At 53.4% G+C, this 20,500-nt stretch overlaps 1 protein-coding gene across 28 annotated transcripts in view; it reads right to left on the reverse strand.

The window, feature by feature from the left end:
• Positions 1–1,904: 1,904 nt before the first annotated feature.
• Positions 1,905–20,500, reverse strand: part of ARHGEF11 (Rho guanine nucleotide exchange factor 11) — a 110,997-nt gene continuing 92,401 nt past the window's right edge. For 19 of the 28 annotated variants that reach the window (XM_035279786.3, XM_035279779.3, XM_078356021.1 and 16 more), the window contains 20 exons: positions 18,419–18,545; positions 14,622–14,801; positions 14,485–14,532; positions 14,074–14,261; positions 13,551–13,697; positions 13,186–13,265; positions 12,954–13,079; positions 12,339–12,456; positions 11,308–11,486; positions 10,664–10,739; positions 10,240–10,407; positions 8,961–9,051; positions 8,114–8,239; positions 7,619–7,680; positions 6,507–6,728; positions 5,845–6,207; positions 4,690–4,785; positions 3,532–3,779; positions 3,129–3,318; positions 1,905–2,432 (listed from right to left, as the gene is read on the reverse strand). In XM_035279786.3, coding sequence (XP_035135677.1) covers positions 2,374–2,432; positions 3,129–3,318; positions 3,532–3,779; positions 4,690–4,785; positions 5,845–6,207; positions 6,507–6,728; positions 7,619–7,680; positions 8,114–8,239; positions 8,961–9,051; positions 10,240–10,407; positions 10,664–10,739; positions 11,308–11,486; positions 12,339–12,456; positions 12,954–13,079; positions 13,186–13,265; positions 13,551–13,697; positions 14,074–14,261; positions 14,485–14,532; positions 14,622–14,801; positions 18,419–18,545 — 2,894 coding nt within the window. In that variant the 3' untranslated portion in view covers positions 1,905–2,373. The remainder of the gene's footprint in view (positions 2,433–3,128; positions 3,319–3,531; positions 3,780–4,689; positions 4,786–5,844; positions 6,208–6,506; positions 6,729–7,618; positions 7,681–8,113; positions 8,240–8,960; positions 9,052–10,239; positions 10,408–10,663; positions 10,740–11,307; positions 11,487–12,338; positions 12,457–12,953; positions 13,080–13,185; positions 13,266–13,550; positions 13,698–14,073; positions 14,262–14,484; positions 14,533–14,621; positions 14,802–18,418; positions 18,546–20,500) is intronic. The other 9 variants (XM_078356030.1, XM_078356026.1, XM_078356023.1 and 6 more) reach the window with 1 other exon arrangement.

Here is a 20,500-nt window from a genome sequence, read left to right on the forward strand (position 1 = left end):
ACCAGCCTCCCTTCCTCACTTCTGATTCATCCCGTTCCACATTCTCTAGTCCCACTTCCCTCATTCCACTGCCTCTGCCTACTTAGAATTCCCTTGTCCAGCCATCTTACTATGTGGCTCAGTGGCACCGGGGCCTGTCTCCCGCCTCTGAGTGCCTAGAGCCCTCCTGGTCTCACTGCCTCAGCTATCTCTCTGCAGCTAGCTGCGGAGCGAGCTTCTCCAGGGCAAACCCATCATTTCTTTGAATTCCCAACACTGAACACATTGAGGTGCTGGATGGTCAGTCACCCCAGCTTCTGCAGGGAACCCTGCCATGTCCTCTAGAGCTTCGGTGACTCCTTCAGCCCATATCCTTATCCCCACCCTTCACCAGTAATGACTTCTGTATCAGTTCTGATGCCCAACTAAACTGTACCCTCATGAGGACACAGCCGAGGACTGTGAGAGGTACAGGAGTCAGGGTATTAGGGATTTAGGGCTGGAAGAGAATCGGTCACTGGAATCCAACACTGAGTGCCGGGAGACAGAGGTGATATGGTTACAGTCTTGGTGATGTGTCTGTCTGTGGGATGTGGATGGGTGATGACAGTGAGGAACTGGCTGGGCCTGAGGGAACCCTCCTGCTTAGGTTCAGCTTTTAAAGTACTGAAGCTCACTGAGGGCAGCTCATGAGACCTCTTGACTCGGGCTCCACTGCTCCTTTATATATATATATATATACACGTGTGTGTGTGTGTAACTGAGTTCAGTGTTTTGTCAGGTTTTCTCCATGGGGGTTGTATAACTACAGTTTGCCCAGCCCCCAGTTCAGTGAGTGCACATCTGAAGCTCTGGGAGGGAAGAGGCAAGATCGGGGTCTGGGGGTGGGAGGGCTCCCTCTGGTTCCCACTGTGCAGTCCTAACCAGTCTTACAGGGAACAAACACTGGATCTTCTATCCCAGCGATTCCAAGAAACACACACACCACCATTGAAGAATATTTAACTTTTCTTAAAAAAAATCTTAACCATGAAAGGAAGAAAATAAAAGAGTATACATCATCTTAACAGCAAAACAGTCATTTCCATATCTATATTTTATATATTATATATATATATTTATATATATATGTATATATACACCTAGCACAGTGTGTATATTCATCAGGGAGAGTTGGCGAGGACGTGGTGATGGGGCTGACGCTGCGGCGGCCCCTCGGATGGTCCTGGGTGAATTCAGGGACCTAGCATTCAGACCCCCTCTCCCTACCTCTTGGGGCCCAGTCTTCAGCTCCGTACCTGCTTCACTAGTTTTCTACAGGGACAGGGTGGGGAAGAGGGAACATAGGTGGGGTGAGAAACTCCCACAGTCCCATCTTGCAAAGATGAGGAGTCCAGGGAGGGAGGGAGCAGCTCAGCAGCAAGCTGTGGAGGGCAGGCTCCAGAGCCAGGTGGGACAGGGAGCCAGGCACGTTGGGGAGCCAGGTGGGATAGGGAGCCAAGTGCATTGGGGAGCCAGGTGGGACAGGGAGCCAGGTACGTTGGGGAGCCAGGTGGGACAGGGAGCCAGGTGCATTGGGGAGCCAGGTGGGACAGGGAGCCAGGTGGGATGCGGAGCCAGGTGGGATGGGGAGCCAGGTGGGACAGGGAGCCAGGTGGGATGGGGAGCCAGCTGGGACAGGGAGCCAGGTGGGATGGGGAGCCAGGTGAGCTGGGGAGCCAGGTGGGATGGGGAGCCAGACCTTCCCACTCACAGGGACAGGGACACTCAGGCCTGGCCCCCATTTAGGCCTGATCCTGGGGCTGGGTTAACTAGGAGATACAGGTGAACCCTCTCTTCCCTTAGCAGCTCCTTCCATAACTGCCTCCAGCACTCCAGGAACAGGAACAAAAAAGGTCAGTTATTTACAATAGCGAAGATGCACATACAATACATACATATTTATAGGACCAAAGTGACAACGGGGAGGGGAGGCACCCACCTCCGCCTGGGGTCTTGTGGAGAAAGAGGGGAGGAAGAAAGTGCATTTACACAGAAGCCTCCTCCTCTCACTTGCATGTCTGAGGGCAGCGCACGTCCAGGCGTGCACGCGTACGCGCATGTGTGGGGTGAGGGCAGCCATGGTGAGTGGGGGCCTTTCAGATGCAGTCAGCATGCTTAGGAGACACCAGGCCTTAGAGGGTTGGGCTGAGGGAGGGAAAAGACACTGAAACTTGACTCCGATCTGAGCAGACCAAGCAACATGCGGGTCTCCCCCCAGGCCTTGGCTGGATCCTAGTTTCCCCAACTGCCTCCTCCACAGTGAGGAGAGTTAGGATCCCCCACCCTGGGTCCGGTCTCAGGCCAGTCCCCGAAGGAGGAGTGGGGACACAGGGGATTTGGTGGTTTGCACGGTTATGGTCCTGGTGACGTGGCTGCGTCTGCTGCACTCTCTTCCAGGGGGGTGTCAGAGCCTGCGGGAGGAGGATGAAGGTGAGGAACTGGCCAGCCTGAGGCCACCACTTCCGCATGTTTTGTCTAGAAAGTGTTCAGGCTCATGAGAGGAGCTCTATCAGCACCTTCCCTCTCCTCCAGAAACCCTAGTTTCTTGTAGGGCTTGAAAAGGGCTATCTACCAAACTCCACTTGCATCAGCCCCGAAAGCCCTTAGGTCAAGTAGGTATGTGCCATGTCTTCCTGAGTTACAACACAGCCTGGCCCACCCAGTATGGTTCTGAACCCTTTAATAAGCACGAGTCTTAGGCCAGCACTGCGGTGTGCACCTGCAATCCCAGCTGCTTCAGATCACTTGGGCCCAGGAGTTTGAGACCAGTGTAACAGAGCAAGCCCTTATTTCAAATATAATATATATAAACACGCACACACTGAAAATAATTAAAAAAAGGAAAAAAGGTCTTGGATGTGAGACCAGGCTCCTCCTGGTTTGTTACCTCCATAGCACAAGGAATAAGAGGGCTCAATTCTAAGCTCCCCATTTTGCGGGGAAGCGTCTGTGGGGTCCCTCTCTGAAGCTGAGGGAATGAATTCGTTTCACTCAAGGGGAAACCAGACTCTCAGAACCACTATCTCTTACTGCTTGGCAATGCGTCCTCACAAGTTGGGGAACTTCTCCCTCACGGTAGGTACCAAGAGGGACCTGGCTTCACTCACCATCCTCAGGGCAGGGCCCCAGTTCGTGGCTGTTCCTGGAGTCAGAAGCCAGGGGCTCCTTAGCGGGAGGTGAGAGGGAGCCGTCTGTCCATCGAGCTGCTTCTGTGTGGAAACTGCCCACGGGCGTGGTGCCACCAGACGACTCTCCCCCAAGGGACTTGAGCAGCTCTCTGTGGGCCAGCTCCATGTCCTGGAAGAGTCGGTGGGGGAATGTCTGCTCAAGTCCTTCTATTCCTAAGGTCACACTCTGATCTGTGCTGGGCCTTGGGGAAGGGGGTGTGATTTAAGAGTGGCTGAGTGAGCTGGGGAATATCTCCGGGCCAGGACAGGATCTAGGGCTCATGGGGAATGGTTTTGGGGTGACGGACTGAAGTCTTGCAGGGACAAGCTCTGTTTCCCTCACCTTGAGTCTGTTGAGCTTGAGGGTGAGCTGCTCAATGGTACGGAAGATCATGCCCACGTCCCTGAGGGCCAGGCTTGGGGGAGAGCGGCTGAGGCATCTTGGATCTCCATTGCCTCCCTGCAGCTGAGGCTGAGGTTCTATCTGCCCTGCAGGGAAGCTGTCAGGCTGAGGGGGGCTCGTGGGTGCCCCTGAAAGGTCAGTGCTTGAGTCCAGGGGTCCTGCTGGCATGCTGACATAAAAGCAGTTCCCTGTCCCCACAAGAAGAGAAAAGCGATCAGGAGGCAAACAGAGAAGTTGGAGCTATCCTCCCACTCCCGTGGGGTTCCCCAGCCGCCTGACAGCGCAGGCCAGGCAGCCCTCTCCAGGCGAACCCCGAGCACGTGGCCCTTGCTCACTGTCTGCCAGCCCCCTAAAAGCCCTGCTCCCCAGCCTTTCTAGATGGCACTTTGCTCAGTCTGGCCCCAACCTGGGGGGATGCTGAGCAGTGAACTCAAGGGAGAAGTGTCAGGCTGCAGTGTTTCATCTGGGGAAACGGGAGTGGCTCCCCCTCCTTGAGTGAACAGATCAGGGGCTGGTTTCAGGCTCTTCTGAAAGGAGCAGGCGGCGGCTCTCTCGCCCTGCCTTACTCCAGCTCTGGATGAACTGCAGCCCTGCCCTGCTCCTCTGCCATCCATGCCACGAGCCTCTGGAGGTCCCTCGACCCAACCAAGGGGCACCAGAGACAGTTGGAGGAAAGACGTGGAGGGTTCCTGACAGGCGGGAAGCTCAGAGGACCACTGCGGAACTGGGGAGGCCCTTTCAGCCGCTTTCCACAGTGACACTCAAGTGGCGTCTGGGGTGGGCAAGCAGCTGCTCGAGTATCAGGTGAAGGACACTGGGCTCCCGGCACCAGGCCAGGCTTCCCTGCCCCTCTCACAACTGCACACAGGTGTTTATCCCTGCTGCTCTGAACAGGAGCCTGGACAGGTGGCTTCTTAAAGCTGGACGGACAGCACAGGGCCCCTCCGCATCCTTAGGTCCACATCTTCCTCCTCCCCTTTCCAGGCAGCTGAGGGAGCTGGTGGGTGTGTGTGTGACTGCGGGCAGGGGTCTGGCTCTGCCCTCAGGTCCCACATGCCAGTCCTGGCCTGTCTTTGGCTCCGAGGAGAAAGTTATTACCAGTAGCCTTTGTTCCGCTTTCCACTTCAGGTGGCTCAGGCTCTGACTGGCCACTCTCTGGTAGTGCAGGGACAACCTTGCTGCCTGCCACCTCAGCTGCACCGACACCACCACCACCAGGAAGAGGAGAGACCAAAAGACAAGGAAAGGGAAGGGAGAGACAGCAGGAAGGAGAGAGGGCGGGAGGTGGGGGCAGGGGGAGGAGAAAACGGGAAGAACAAGGTGAACACAAGATCATACATGATGACATCCCAGGCAGCGCAGAGAACTTTCCACCAATTCACCGAGAGAGAAGGAAGGTTAGTTCCCAGAAACCCAGGAGAGAGGCAGGCCTCGGGCAGATGGAATAAAAACGCTACTGGAAGGGAGGCAGAGCGGAGCCCCAGGGGAGGGCGGGAAGCCCCTGCCGCAAGACCCCCTAGTGGAACCCTGCCCTGTGTGTGTCCCAGGCTTTGTTCTGCCTTTCTTGCCACCCTCTCAGACTAGCCCACTCTTCCCGGGGTGAGGATCTTCCTCCCTGGGCTCACTGCTCCGGCCAGGCAAACCTGTCTGCCTCCCTGCGAGCTTGTCTCGGCTTTTCTTATCTCAAGGCCGCCTGTGGTGCTCCCCAACCCGGGCTGCCTTCCTGTCACCCTGTTCACTCCCAGACCCCTCACTCGCCAGGTGTCTTCCCAGCCTTGTCCTCCACGCCCTCCAGTTCCAGCTGCCACCTCTGTTGCCCTCGGTGCTGTTGCCTGGCGTGAGGGGCTGCGTGCCCCTGCCCCGTCTGTCTAGGGCTGAGGCTCCTGGGAAGGGCGGCTCTTTTCCCTGGGACCAGGAGCTCAGTGAGGAGCACTAACAGAGACAGGTTCTGGTAGTTGGTTTGTGCCAGGCAGAAAGAAATGCCCTTATGTGTTACAAAATGAAGTTGAGAGATGATTCACAATTTTCTCTAAAGCCGCGCAGATATTAAGCGGCAGAGCTAAGCTCTGAATCTCCACCGTCCAGCTCCAAAGCCTGCCTGATAGTGGCACGTCGCCTTCTTCCAGGACCCAGCGTAGGTCTCTGCTCACACGACACCCAGGGGCAGCATAGGGAAGGACGCAGCTGTTCCGAAGACTTATCTCACCTAGCAAGGGTGCTTTTCCCTGCACTGGACATGCCCGTTTATTTTACCTTTTCTCACAACTTTGTAACCTCCTGCTGCCTCTGTGCTTGAAGCCTCTTCAGCCGGATTCCTATCCAGTTCTGGAGACTCCCATATCCCAGAATTTCTGGTCCTTGGGGGTAGATCTTCCAGAGAACAGAGAGCCATGTTCTCCTGTTCTGGCCGTTCCCCCTCCGGCCCTGGAATCTGGGTGTTGTCCCCTTCACCCCCAGGGAGGGCTTGCCCTGGGGAGCCTGGGTCCCAGGGGTGAGAGGTGACGCCGATGACTGAAGGCGTGGGTGTCACGTCATCCTCGGGCTCCCGGGCAGCCTGAGTTTCCATGGTGTGACCTGGCAGCAGGCTCCACAGGATCAGGCGTCGCAGGTTCTCCACTGGAGGGAAACAGGGTGGTGTCTTCCCAGCACCGGACTGCGCGCCACGCCAGAGGGATCGCTGTGTTGCCCCACTGACCCCATGCAAGGTGGTGACCTCAGGCACAGGCAGAGCTGGGGGGCTCTGGCCAACTAGCTGGTGGGGGTTGGCTGGGCAATGACATTTGTCTCCGCATCCACCTCTCCCCAAGCACACCAGGGAGAGTCTTTGGGAAGGTGGAGGGTGCAGGCGCCTGTCAGTTTACATAGGCTGTGTGACTGGGGACCAGAGGCTGACGCCAGGGCCTTGAGGCACTCACCATCTTCCAGAGCGGAATCAGCGAGGCCTTCCATGAACAGAGGGCCTGGGAAGGCCAGGTGGATGGGGTTCCTTGTCCTGACTCCCCGGTTCTCTCCATCCAGGGATGTGGAAGGGCAAGGCAGGACACCCAGCTCCTCCTCCTCCGCACTGCCCTCCTGCTCAGGGTCCTCGAGTAGGACCGGGTGCTTCCCTTGGACCCTCTGCTGGGGCCCAGTACCTGCTTTGAATGAGAGAAGACTGCCAGGCGGGGAAAGGGAGAGGGCACGTATGGGAGAGCCCATGAGCAGCTTTGGAGCCAAGGGGCTGGGAACACCGATTCATTCTACGGTTGGTCACTGGGCACTTTGGCCGGCACTGTCCCAGGCTCTAGGCATACAACAGTAAGCAAAACTAAAAGATCCCTGCCCATGCGGAGCATACATTCTAGTGGAGGGACATACAAAAATAAGACACTTCAGTCAGTTATGCAGATTGTTAGAAGGCGGTAACTTCCACGGGAAAGAAGAAAGCAACAGAGTAGGGCATGGGGGCTGGTCAGTGCTGGCGTTAAACAGATTGGGCGAAGGGGACACTGGAACAAAGACGCGATGAAGGTGTGGCGTTGGGAGGAAAAGCATTCTAAGCAGAAGGAAACAACAGGGACCCAGCCAGGAAGCCTGAGACTTCTCCTCAAACCCAAGACCCCAGGTTACTTTACACACAAGCTCTCAATGAGAATGTCGTCCCCTCTACCAATCCCATCACGTAAGTGCATCTGAAGCGCTTTGAGTGCCCTGGCCCCCCATGTTTCCCATCCTTGTAGCTGCAGCATGCATCTCTCTCCCCAGCAGTAATCCCTGGAAGATGCAGGGGACCCCACCAGGCTGCTCCTCTTCCCCCATGGCTGACGCCATCACCCAGAGGCTGGGTGGGAATCTCTGGTCAGGTGAGTGAGCTCACACTTGCCTGTCTATTCAGTCTGCTCTCCTTCCTCCTCCAGACTCTTTCTCCCGCCCCGTTTCTTCTCTACTCTTCAAAACCTCACACCCTGGGCCCTGATGGCCTCTCCCATCGCCCCCATACTCACACCCAACCTGCACTGGCTCCCACCACACAGTTCAGGGCCCTTACCTCCAGGCAGCTCCTCAGGTTCAGGTTCACCATGGAACACGTCTGAGTCATCCAGTTCTACCCTGAAGGAGGAAACCAACCCAGGGTGAGATGTCATGCATGAGATTCCATCCGGGACTCCTGTGTTAGGATGGGTGATGGAGTAGGATCTGAGGACGGTGTGGGGCCTCCTCATCTGGCTGGTTTGCATGGCAACCCGGTGAGGAGGGGGGCTGCTGGCTGAGCTTCTCTGGTCCCCTGCTCTACACCCCAGTCACCCTACTTCAGGCTCAGGCTGTATTATAGCCGGGTGGCAGGCTGTGGGGGGAACAGACAGGGATAGGAAGCAGGGACAGGGGGCATGTTCCTCCATCTGCCAGCGCTTGGAGCTGTCTGTTCCCTGCTAGCATTTCCCTGTTGTGGCTGTCCACCCCTGGGGTGAAGGGCTTAGAAGCAGCAGGAAACAGGCGGTTTGGAGTGTAGAGAGTGTGGGGTCTGGAGGGCTAAGCGCTGCACCTGCTGGGTGTAGATCCCTGGTGGGCTGGCTCCTGGGGCCCTGGGGGTGGAGGATGGACAGGCATTGGGGCAGCTCCGGGGTGCCTGGTGGCATGCCGCACGGCCTCTTCTAAGAGCTCCATCCATCTGTTGCTCAGCAGGAACAGAGAGGACTGTAGTGAGAGCAAGACCACGGCACACACCACCCCCATGCTGAGCCCACTGCTTCAGGGCTTCCAGGTCCTTCTTCAGGCCCTAAGGACCCTCTGCCTGGCAGGTGCCCACCTCCCCGTACAGTTCTCCCTGGCTGCTCCCTTGGGGTTATATTACTTGTAGCTACCAAATCCTGGACACCAACCCTCTGCTACATTCTGTGCAAAGCCTTCTGTTTTCTCTCTAAAGTAATTCTCTAACAGGGAGCATTAGCCACATTTTACAAATGAAAACCCTGGAGGTGGGAAACGGGTTGACTCCAACCGCCCCCTTCCACTGCACCACGCCACCTCTGGTGGCTGCTGTCAGATAACATGGGCTGGGTGGGAGGCAAACGCCTGAGAAGGATGCATGAATCTAATTCGCCTGATGGTGAAGGGAGTAGGGCAGGAAGCAGAGAAGCAGCAGCAGCGGCTGCGGCTGGAAGGCTGCCAGGAGCTCATTCTCCCAGAGGCGGGCCTAGTGACCAGGTCAGGGGTTATGACCCCTCCCAGTTTCTCTTATTCTGTCCTACCACCTCCCACTTCCCTTCCCAACTCCCTGTCCAGGGACTGCTCTGGGGCCCAGCCCTGGCCTTGCTGTCCACCGTCCTCATACACACCACCCTGGTCCCAAGGGGACCGCAGTTACGGATGACCCCTCAATCAAGTCTCACGTGTTCTTGTCTGATGACGTCAATGCAACCAGCTCATAGATCTGGGGTGGGCCCAGCTTGGAGGTGCAGATGATGAAGAAGGCCCGTTTATCTGTGTGAGGAAAGGAAGGTAGAAGGGCCTGTACTAGGGACGGCAGGTGTGACTAAAGCCTGGGCCAGGGTGGCAGAGTGGGACCCAAAGCCCTGACCCTCAATGAGGATGAAGAATGCAGCATGAGGCAGAGATGAGTCATCGGGACCACTTGGAACCCACTTACACAAGGGACAGAGGAAATTCCAGGACCCCTAATGTCACCTTTCACAGCCACCACCATTCCTTTCACACTCTAATAATAGTGATGGCTGACGTGTGTATGGTGCTTAGGACTGACAAAATGGTTTTTTTTTTCTTGAGACAGAGTCTTGCTCTGTCGCCCAGGCTGGAGTGCAATGGCGAGATCTTGGCTCACTGCTACCTCCACCTCCTGGGTTCAAGTGATTCTCCTGCCTCAGACTCCCGAGTAGCTGGGATTACAGGCACCTGCCACCACGCCTGGTTAATTTTGTTGTTTTAGTAGAGATGGGGTTTCACCATGTTGGCTAGGCTGGTCTTGAACTCAAGACCTCAAGTGATTTGCCTGCCTTGGCCTCCCAAAGTGCTGGGTTTGCAGGCGTGAGCTGCTGAGCCTGGCCAGGAGTTTATAAAACTTTTTCATACCCGTCATCCCTTTTGATGCCTCCAAGAGGTAGGGTAGGTATCACTCCTATCTCACAGATGAAGGAAGTGAGCCCAGAGAATTTGGTTGCCTGACTCTTGCTCCAGAGCCCTTTCTTACACACACGGCACTTCTCACTGAAATGCCTTTGTCCAGTGGTCCCAGCTCTGTACCGCAGGTACTAACATCTAACATCTTTTGGAACCAAGCTCTGCTCAAGTCACTGTTGCAGCACAAAGGGGTGTCCTACTCATCCCGCCTAATCCCATTCCTCCCAGTCCTGCTTACTCTTACCCCATCCTCAGTGTGCACATCCCAACCAAACCAGCACTGCGCTGGAGGACTGCTGACCACCCCTGCGCAAGGCTGTCTAGTTTCCTCTTGGCCCCCCGCCAACCCTCATTCTACCCTGCTCTGTCCTCCTGCTTAGGCTGGGTCAGGACAGGAGGAAAGGAACACAGGTGGACAGGTAGGTCCTGTAAAGGCCCCAGACTGGCCTTGCCTCATCCAGCATTTGCTGGGCACGAGTAACAGAGATCACGGTCCCCTAGCCCGAGGACAGCCTGGACCATCTCCCCAGGTACCTGTGGCCACCGAGCGGATGAGCACGGCATTGAGCTTGAGCACAGGGCTGAAGGTCTGCTTGCTGTCTGAGGAGCCCACGGCAGTCTTGCTGTGGCACTTCAGCAGTAGCTTCTCGTCCTGTTTCTGTAGCAGCACTAGGAGGTCCTCCAGCAGCAGCACGTGAAGGTCTGGAGGGGTATGGTCGGGGAGGCATTCCCTGGTCCCACTCATCCCTCATGAGCACAGTGTGGAGCCTCAGGCTCTTGGAGGCTCTAGGAAGCCCTGGGAGTCTGGTGACCCCATTTCTCTCTCTGGTTACTCCTTTCCCATGTCCCAAGATGTCACCTCCAATCATGTTTCAATGCTTGGGAAACACAGAGAGAAGAGCCCAGGGAGGCCCACCCACTGCAGGTTCCCGCTCAGTCCCAGTGCCCTGGCACATACCCAAGGTCTTATCCTTGCTGATCCTCCAGGTCAGGGGCCCTTCATGAATCATTTTTCTGGTTGTAAGATCCAGGCTCTGTTAAGGAGACACCACTCATTCATTCATTCATTCAAGTATTTGAGAACCCACTGTGTGCCAGACATTGTGCTAAGGTGCTGGGAATTGGTGAATAAGAAACAGTCCTTGCCCTTACTCTCTTGTGGGGGATGAAGACAAGCAAAAAGGTAACTGTGAAGTCATGTGCCATGTACCAGCTGGGAGATATACTGATGGCTTTGACTTTGGGTCTCCCACCTGTCCCTACCATGTGCCAGCTACAGTCCTAAAAAGATCACACACTGCTTTTCCCGGCCATGCCTCCAGCTCCACTCCCTCCCAGAGGACCTCCACCTTACTTCCAGTTTTACCCTGTCCCCTGCTCTCTCAGGCTGAGTTCCAACATCTAGTCTTTCCTGGGTGGGGCTGTCTACCTTGTCCATCTAGGGATGGGTGACAGAGTATGTGTGTTTTGGGCTCCATCGTGCCACCCTGTCTGGTCTGTGTCTCCTACCTCTAAGACTCTCCAAGCCCCGGCCAGAGTTCTGCTCCTCAGGGTGCGCAACAAGTGTGAGGGGTTGACTGTGCTGGAGCCTCTGCCTCCTACCTTGAACTCTGCTGCCAGGGGATTGCTGGCCCTCTCCAGGGCGGTGGCATCCAGGCGTTTCTGGTAGCCCTCTAAACGGTGGCGGTTCTCTGTTTGCTTCACTGCTTCATTCACATACTTGAGAATCTCCCGGCACTGGTCCCGGGCCCGGCAGAGCTTCTCATGCTCGGAGGTGCCACCTACCAAACAGGACAGAGGAGATGGCTGGGGGTCCTGCCTGAGAAGTCTATCACAGTGTCAGTTGTTATCTGCCTGAATCCATCCATGGCAACTGGCTTGCTTCAAACCGGCAGGCATGGATGGGTAGAGGTGAGCCACTCCTGCTTCACATGAGAACCTCAAGTCATAAGGGTAACTTTTGCTGAGCATCACCAGGTCTCAGACAGATCAATGCCTTGAAGACACTGATAGCTCTTGGGAATTCCTGCCTCTAGCACAGCCAGCTCTACAGATGCGGGGGACAGACTGTGGGAATGGTCATGATCACGCCTCCAGGAAGCCTGTTCAAATCAGGCTGGGTTTCCTAACACTTCTCTGTCCTGATCCCAATGTCTGAAATTTGGTGGTAGTAAAAGATGCCTAGGACCCCAGGGACAGTGACAAGCTGAGGCTAGACCCCCTTGTTCAGTCTTGCCCCCTGCTCCTCTAGGGTTACCACACTGGCTGTGTCTTTTGTGCACTGCAGGGGGCATGAATGGGGATAAAGTCCAGCCCCATTCAACCAGAGGGACCCAGGTGCCCTTGAGTGCCTGCCTGTGCTAAGCACTGGATGCTTTCCCTGGATTTACACAAAGTCTCCACACAGGTGGGCCTCTGATAGTGGCCCTTACTCCTCCCGCTGTTGAATACCTTATATTTTCCAAAGGACATTTATAATCATTTTCTCCTCTGACATGCCCCACAACAGGACAAGGATGAAGACACCCAAAGGCCACAAGGCACGGTGACTTGCTAAGGTCACAAAGCAGTGCCAGAATGAGGGTCTGGCAGAAGGCCTTCTGCCTGTGGTGAGAGCCCCTCCCCAGGCCTACCCTCTGTGTGCTTGATGATGCTCTCCAGCAGCAGCGGGTACTTGGTGAGCCGCTGCATCTCGGAGATGATGAGGTCTCTCAGCTGCAGCCGCCGGCACTGAGGGTGGCTCTCAGCCTCCTAGACAGCAGGAGACACAGAAGGGAGGAGATGTCAATGTGGCTGGGAGCTGGCTTATGGCCTCAGGGCCAAGATGGATGTGAACTTGAGAAACAGGTCCTAACCCCAGATGGGTCACTCGGAAATGGTAGTGGCAGCTTCTTCCTTAAAGGTATAGAGAAGGGTTGGTGGTGGCAGGGAGACACCAACCCAAGGAAGGGACACAGAACAGAAGGGCAGGTATACTGCTGCCACTCTATAGACAAGGAAACTGAGATCCACCTCAGTGCACACAGGTGCTGGTGGGTAAGCCAGGCCTCTGACTGCTAATCCAGGATTCTTTTCAACAAACAGCCGTCTGTTTGTCTAGAGTGAGTCAGTACTTTTGAGGAGCTTGTGCAGAAGGATGGAGGGAGTCGCTGTAGAGAAGGAGGGTGTGGTCAGAAGGAGAGAAGCTCAGGAGACCCTTGGTGACCTTGATGGAGATGAAGGAAGGCCAAGGCATGGGTGAGACGTACCTGCATGAAGAGCTGGAATCGGCTCTCCTTGCGCTGCTTGGTCTTGATTAGCTCTAGGGCTATTGACTGATAGGAACAGAACTGTGCAGCCACCTGCTGGAGTTCCTCTCGGGCAGGGCCATCGAACTAAAGAGGCAGAATGGACACAGGACCAGGCATCACATCCCTGCCTGGGACCGGTCCCTGGCCTCCCCCAATCTCCTTGCCGAGAGGGAAAAGTTTGGAGCTATACCCGGGCCAGCATGAGGTCACTGATCTCTTTGATGATGGGGCCTTCCTCCCGGAGCTTCTTCATGGCTTCACACCAGGAATCTAGGGTGAGAAGAGAATAGCTAGAAATGCCTGGGGTTGAGCTCAATTGCCAGAACCTTTCTGATAGAAAGAAGTGAATCTCTGACATCAGTGCCATGGGAGGGTCTGGAAACCATTTTACTTTTGGGTGAACTCCAGTGCTGGTTTCAGGCTGTCCACAGATCTTTTTCTCACCAGGGATTGATGGGGGTTATCTACTCAGGGAGGTCCTGGCAGGTGGGCCAAAGTGGAACAGGAAGCTGAAGGGCAGCAGTGGAGGAGTCTGGAGGGGCACCAGCTCCTTACTGTGAATCTCTATGAGTTCAGGCAGGTTCGGGAAGAGTCGGGCCAGCTCCTCCCTGGGCATCAGGTTCTCCTTCTTCATTCGCTGGTAGAAGATCAGGTCCAGGACACGAAGTGTGCGCAGGTGGGAAGCTTCAGTCACAAATAGCTCTAAGTGGTGGTTGTGACAAGGAGGGTAGAAAGCCAGGGAGAAAAATAGATCAACAAGTGTCTAGAGTCCTCTACCACTCTACTTTTGGGGGAATTGAAATGCTGGTTTTAGATCATACAACAACTTTTCTCTCACCCCAAGGGCCAGAACTGAGGGGGACCTTACAGCAACAGGCAACGTGGAGCTGCTCCAGCCCACAGGGGCCCCCCCCACCCTATTTGCTTCTTTCCCATCCTTGTGTCTTAGGCATTCTGGACCTATTCCCAAGTGTGTGAGCAGAGCTGCCGGCACTGGTTCCCACGTATGTGAGCAGAGCTGCGGGCAGTGGTTCCCATGTGTGTGAGCAGAACTGTGGGCAGTGGGGCCCGTTCTCACCATTGATGACCTCTTGCCGGTCAATCTCCCTCTGAGTTAGCCCAGCCACCACATCCTTGCCCACTGTATGCTGCCAATTTTGGGCATCTGGCTCTGGCTCCAGGTCAGATAGCTGGCCTAGATCATCCTCTAGGAGGTGGGGAAGGAGGGCATCTGTGCAGAACCCCAGGCTGGGGGACTCAATGCTCCTAGGGGAAAACAGGCAGCTCAGCTTCACTCAGGAGGAAGAACTCACACACAGCAGTTGGCCCTCCCTCTTCTGCCCAACCTGCTTGCCCCATGCACATGGGAAACCAGTGGGCCCAGAAGAGGAGACACCCACCCAACCAGCCCCTTGTGGGTGAGAGAGCAGCTAGGTGTGGTTGGGACACGGAGACACCAAACAGAGGCATCACCATGCCCATCACTCACCTGCGGCCCATTTTGGGAGTGAAAGGAGGGGTTGGGTTCTCAAGAGACCTGTGGAGGGAATGTCAACTCTCAGCAACCCTCTATCCTTGTCCACCCCGCAAAATGACCATGGGTGCAGCCACTGTAGCCCTGCCTACCTGGTGGAGAGGCTGGAGGCGGAAGACGAGGCCGACTGGTGCAGGCGAGTAGCCTCTGCGGCAGCATCCATGTCAACATCACTGCGAGAGCGGGGCACGTTCTCTGCCTTTCGAGACCGTTTCATCTCCTCCCGGCCCTTGAGGCTTTCAGAGCGGCCCAGGCGAATCTCTGAGCGTGAACTGGGGAGAAGGGACAGAGACTTTGGGACTTGGGAAGCCAGTGGGCCATGCTTACATCCTGGCCAGCTCTTACCTGCAGCTCCATCTCAGGGGTGCCTCTGTGAGGCAGCTTCTCCCCCCCAAACATGGCCAAGGCACCTGGACGGCAGCGGAAGCTTCTCAGTGATAGGCCATTTTTGCTGCTCTACAAAATTCCCTCTCCCTAGCCTCCCTGATGGATGAACAGAGTCATCTTCCTCTGGAGCTATTAGGAAGGGATCCTAACAGGAAGATGAAACCTGGGGCAAATGAAATCAGAGTTGTAGTGTGTCCAGAGGCCTGAGAAACTGTGGTCCTGTCAGGAAGGTGGTAGACATCATTGTCCCTCATCAGAGACCACAAGGTCCCAGATTCCTGCCCCTGGGGCCGTCCAGTGGCCAGTCCACATTGCCCTTGCTTTGGAATGGGTCAGCTCCCACCTTCAACTCTGCTTGAGGCAGACCTCTTTTACAAGGTCTTAAGAGGAAAGCAGAGTCACTATATTGGCAGCTCATTTTAGGATATTCCACAACTGTCAGAAATTTCTATCAGAAAATTCTATCTGTTGCCTGTCAGAAAATTCTGTCTGCTGCTGGATTCCTCACCCTCCAGTTGTGATGCGGATGAGTTTCATTCTTTTTTTTTTTTTTTTTGAGATGGAGTTTCGCTCTTGTTATCCAGGCTGGAGTGCAATGGCGTGATCTCAGCTCACCGCAACCTCCGCCTCCTGGCAATTCTCCTGCCTCAGCCTCCTGAGTAGCTGGGATTACAGGCACGCGCCACCATGCCCAGCTAATTTTCTGTATTTTTAGTAGAGACGGGGTTTCACCATGTTGACCAGGATGGTCTCGGTCTTTTGATCTCATGATCCACCCGGCTCGGCCTCCCAAAGTGCTGGGATTACAGGCGTGAGCCACCGTGCCCGGCCGAGTTCCATTCTTATCTTAACAGTACCCTTCCTAAGATTCCATTTCCTCTCAGGAGCAGACAGGCTTGTGTTTAAAGCGGCCTTTTTACTGATGGGCAGGACCTGCTCCTTGGCTGTCTGTGCTTGGCCACTGAGTGTCTGGGGTTTGATGAGATGCTGATGACTGGGTGTTGCGGTGTCGAGTCCTGCCATGTATCAGCCCGAGATAGCTGGCATCTCTGACCCCTAATCGCCCCAGGACGGTCCCCTACCCCCATGCCGTGGCCCTGCTGGGCTGGCTCTTTTCTGATATTATCAGTAATCTACATTCTGCTCTGCTTCTAGGACCACAGGAGGCCTGGAAATGTCTGCAGAGCTCTTAACAGCACAGCAAGTTGCTGCAATGAGGAGCTAAATGTCTCGGTCTCCATTCATCGTGGCCAAACTGCCAGATGATCCTAAATGGGGCTCATCTCCTGGGGTCCTGAGATGGGTTTATCTGCAGGGTTAGAAAACACACTACCCACTGATCCCCTACTAAATCCACCCTCCAGAATTCTATTAGAACAATCCTGACCCAGACTAGCTTGGAACCCTTTTTACAGCATCCAAATGGGTCCCTGTACCACCACAACAAACACCCAGTAGTCACTGGAGCTGCAGATGACTGCAGGTACTGCCTTCTAGAACTAGGGTATCTTAAACTTGCTGAGTATCTACAACAAGCTGTCACCCACCACACTGCTAATACTATTTCTTCTGAGATTGCCAATGAATTTATAATCATCAAATCCAAAGGCTTCTGCTTAGAGTGGCTTTAGGATCCTAGTGAATGTCTTAGGGCAAATTTACCTAACAATGCCAAGAATGCAAGTTTGTAAATGGTCTCAAATATTTTCTCAAAATGTTGATGTCTCATAATCTTAAAATATTTGCTGTATCTATGACATCATGTGCTACCACAGGAATCACATAATTTGTGTATTAATTAATGTTAGAACTCAATCTTTCCCCTAGTACAAATCTAACCTTTACCTCCGTAAATCTCTCAATTCTCATGACAACAAAATCTTTAAATAAGTGTTAAGCTGAAAAAAGGCTTCAGATAAACAGAAAGGAATAACCTGCACTCAAGCAGGAAAGCTTGACTCATGGTTTGATAATCATTTTTTCTTTCTTTTTTTTTTGAGATGGAGTCTTGCTCTGTCACCCAGGCTGGAGTGCAGTGGCGCAATTTCAGCTCACTGCAACCTCTACCTCCTGGGTTTTAGCGATTCTCCTGCCTCAGCCTCCCAAGTAGCTGGGATTATAGGTGGTTGCCACCATGCCTGGTTAATTTTTTTGTAGTTTTAGTAGAGACGGGGGTTTCATCATGTTGGCCAAGCTGGTCTTGAACTCCTGACCTCAAATGATCCACCCACCTCGGCCTCCCAAAGTGCTGGGATTACAGGTGTGAGCCACTGTGCCTGGCCTGGCAATTAGTTGTTTCAAAGGCAAAATAGGCCAGGTGCAGTTGCTCATGCCTATAATCCTAGCACTTTGGGAGGCTAAGGCAGGAAGACTGCTGTGGTCGGGAGTTTGAGACCAACCTGGGCAACGTAAGACTGTCTCAAAAAAAAAAAAAAAAATTAGCCAGGTGCATGCCTGTATCCCTAGTTACTCAGGAGGCTGAGATGGGAGGATCTCTTGAGCCCAGGGGTTTGAGGCTGCTTCAGTGAGCAATGACTGCACCGCTGTACTCCAGCCTGGGTAACAGAGAAAAAAAAAAAAAAAAAAAAAATCAAAGGCAAAATGGTTTGAATATCCAGACTCCTACATGCTGACTTGCTTTCATGCCTGCCTGCTCCACCTCAGTGGCTCTCAAGCTTGAGTGTACACAAGCATTATTCCCCGCTACAAGACCACATGACCATACCTTGAGGGTGACTTAAATAATTTGCATGAATACTTCTGACTACAGACATTTGATTTTAAGCGTCGGCCGTAGAATTTTAGACATGACTTGACTGCTGTCATGCCACAATCAAGAGCAAGGAAGTCCGAGAATATGTTTTCATGCCAGACAAGGACTCTAGTTAGAACCTGACCAAAGAAGGAGAATGTGAGAGATGCCAGTGTCTTAATCCCCTTTTCCTTCTTAAAAAAAAAAAACCAAACAGTTCATTTGTAATCAATCCACTTGGGCTCTCTTTGCTGAGGTGGACATGATGCCTATAGTTACATCCGTTGTTCAAGTATCTAGCAGAACCTCATCTCTGGCTCTTTTTCATACACAGACAGGAAACGACTTTCTTTTGCCTGCTGGGTCTTTATTTCTCAGGATTTCCTCTTGCCCCCACTACAGTCTTCCTTATCCTTTGTCACTTAGGGTTTCCTGATTAACTGCTTTATAATATCTAGCTCGATCTTAGATGAAGGCTACTGAGCCATCAGGTGGTAAATCCCATTTAAAAGGGCATTTTAGAAGTGTATAGTTCTTGGGCTGGAAGTCGGGGATCTCCTTGCTCTCCTACTGGCCTGCTTACCAGCACACAGTGTGTCTCCTGAAGATACTGGGGCTGGGAGGAAGTTCTGTCCAGGGAGCTTAGAGGCTAGTGGAGAGGGGTAAGGTAGCCGGAATGAAACCCTAGTATCAGCCCCAACCAGGCCCCACTCTTTGAGCAGGTGGCAAGTCCCATCCAGTCACTGCTACCTGTCACTCTCCAGCAGGTCCTCGGGAAAGCTTCCGGTTGAGAGTCGCTGTGTCCCAGGTTCTGGGGCGTCATACTGCTGATTGTTCTCAAAGTGCTGAATAATGTTCCTCACATTGCCTGGTTTGACTAGAAGCAAAAAGAAAATGAAGGATGCTAGGCTTGCTGTTCAGGGATGGCGTCTCAGACCCTGACTCCCCTAGATCCCAGAAGACAGAGCAATGAGCAAGCGTGGATGAGAACAGCACCGGACCAAGAGTCAGGAGATGTGCCTTGGTCCCAGCTCTCCTATGAATTCGCCGTGTGGCCCTGGGCAGTCATGCTACCTTTCTGGGTCTGTTCTTTCCTCATGTGCAAAATGAGAGGGTTTGGAAGTCTATTTTCCATAAACATTCTTTTGGCTTTCATATTATTACAATAATGCTTCTGCTTGAAAGTCATGATTAGGTTTTTCCTAAGAGCCACATACAGTTAAAAAAAATAGCCAGGAAGACCAAAGCACATCTACATGTAATTTGACAATGTTGCATTTCTCAAATTTAAATGAATTTTAGAGTTCACTATTTCTGCTTCTCTCTGTCTCTCCTTCCTGTCCTTTCTGCCCTTCTCTGGCCTCCATCATTACAGAATCAGACTCTCTAGTACCATGAGAGATGACCTAGGAGGAACAGAGGAAAGACTTCACTGGAATTCAAACTCCAGCCCCCTTTCAAAGCTAAGGCAGAAGAGAGCTGTTCTTGTTCAGAAAGACAGGGCAGAGGAGAGAGTGAAAAGCCACAGGTAATGCCATCTAGAGCCCCTGGGGAACTCAGACCGAGTTCCATGGCTCTTAGCAAGAGGAAAAAGAGATAAGAAGTTCACCTTCAAGTCAACTAGCTCAGTTCTCAGCCCAGCCCAGCGATACTAGAACAGCGGTGGGCTAGAGATGCTGGCTGCCTGAGACCAGCGGGAAGGATGAGTGGAAATGGGGAGGCAATATTAACAGCTCAGGGTCTGGGCCTTGATCCTAACCATACTAAGAGTCCTGCCCATGACTTCAGAGATTTTGACATCTGAAGTCATGGGCAAACTTATAAATATATAAACTTACAAATCTGTCTCAAAATCTGACTTTCATAAGAAAATTTCTTTTCTTTTCTTTTTTTTTTTTTTTGAGACGGAGTTTTGCTCGTTACCCAAGCTAGAGTGCAATGGCACAATCTCGGCTCACCGCAACCTCCGCCTCCTGGGTTCAGGCAATTCTCCTGCCTCAGCCTCCTGAGTAGCTGGGATTACAGGCACGCGCCACCATGCCCAGCTAATTTTTGTATTTTTAGTAGAGATGGGGTTTCACCATGTTGACCAGGATGGTCTCGATCTGTTGACCTCGTGATCCACCCGGCTCGGCCTCCCAAAGTGCTGGGATTACAGGCGTGAGCCAACGTACCCAGCCAAGAAAATTTCTAAGTCAGAGAAAACAGAAAAAAAAAATAAAACAGCTAGCTGCTGCCTTCAGAGTCTACACCTCCACAGCCTGTATGCAAGTGGCTAGGGAATATTTTTCTAAAACTGTGTAAGTGGCTATGTGTGCATATTACGGGAACAGGGGCTACTAACATCACTCTCATTTTGGAGATTAAGAGCAGATCTGCCTGTCCCAGCCTGAATGTGCACCTGGGCCTTGAAGCCATGCAGATGCCAGGGTCAGCCGAACAGACGCAGCCCTGAGCCACCCTGGCTGGGTGGTGATGTAGGAGTCTGGGAACATCCTATAATGGAAAGCCAACAGGCTGAGTCCCCTCTTCCCTTTCCCATGGGCCACTTGGAAATGCCCAATTGTGCTCTACATTGAGTTATACCTTACCTGTGGCAAGAAACAGGTGTAGCCCTGAGATCTGGTATAACTGAATGACCCAGAGTAACAGGGGAAAAACAGGCAGAAGGAAATGCATTTTTAAAAAGAGCAAAGTGGCTAGGTACATGGTGCCTCATGCCTACAATCCCAGCATTTTGGGAAGCCAAGGCAGGAGGATCACTTGAGCCCAGGAGTTTGAGACCAGGCTGGGTAATATAGTGAGTGAGACCCTGTGTCTACAAAAGGAAAT

Source organism: Callithrix jacchus, chromosome 18 (genome assembly GCF_049354715.1).
Source record: "Callithrix jacchus isolate 240 chromosome 18, calJac240_pri, whole genome shotgun sequence".
NCBI classification, from domain to species: Eukaryota; Metazoa; Chordata; class Mammalia; order Primates; family Cebidae; genus Callithrix; species Callithrix jacchus.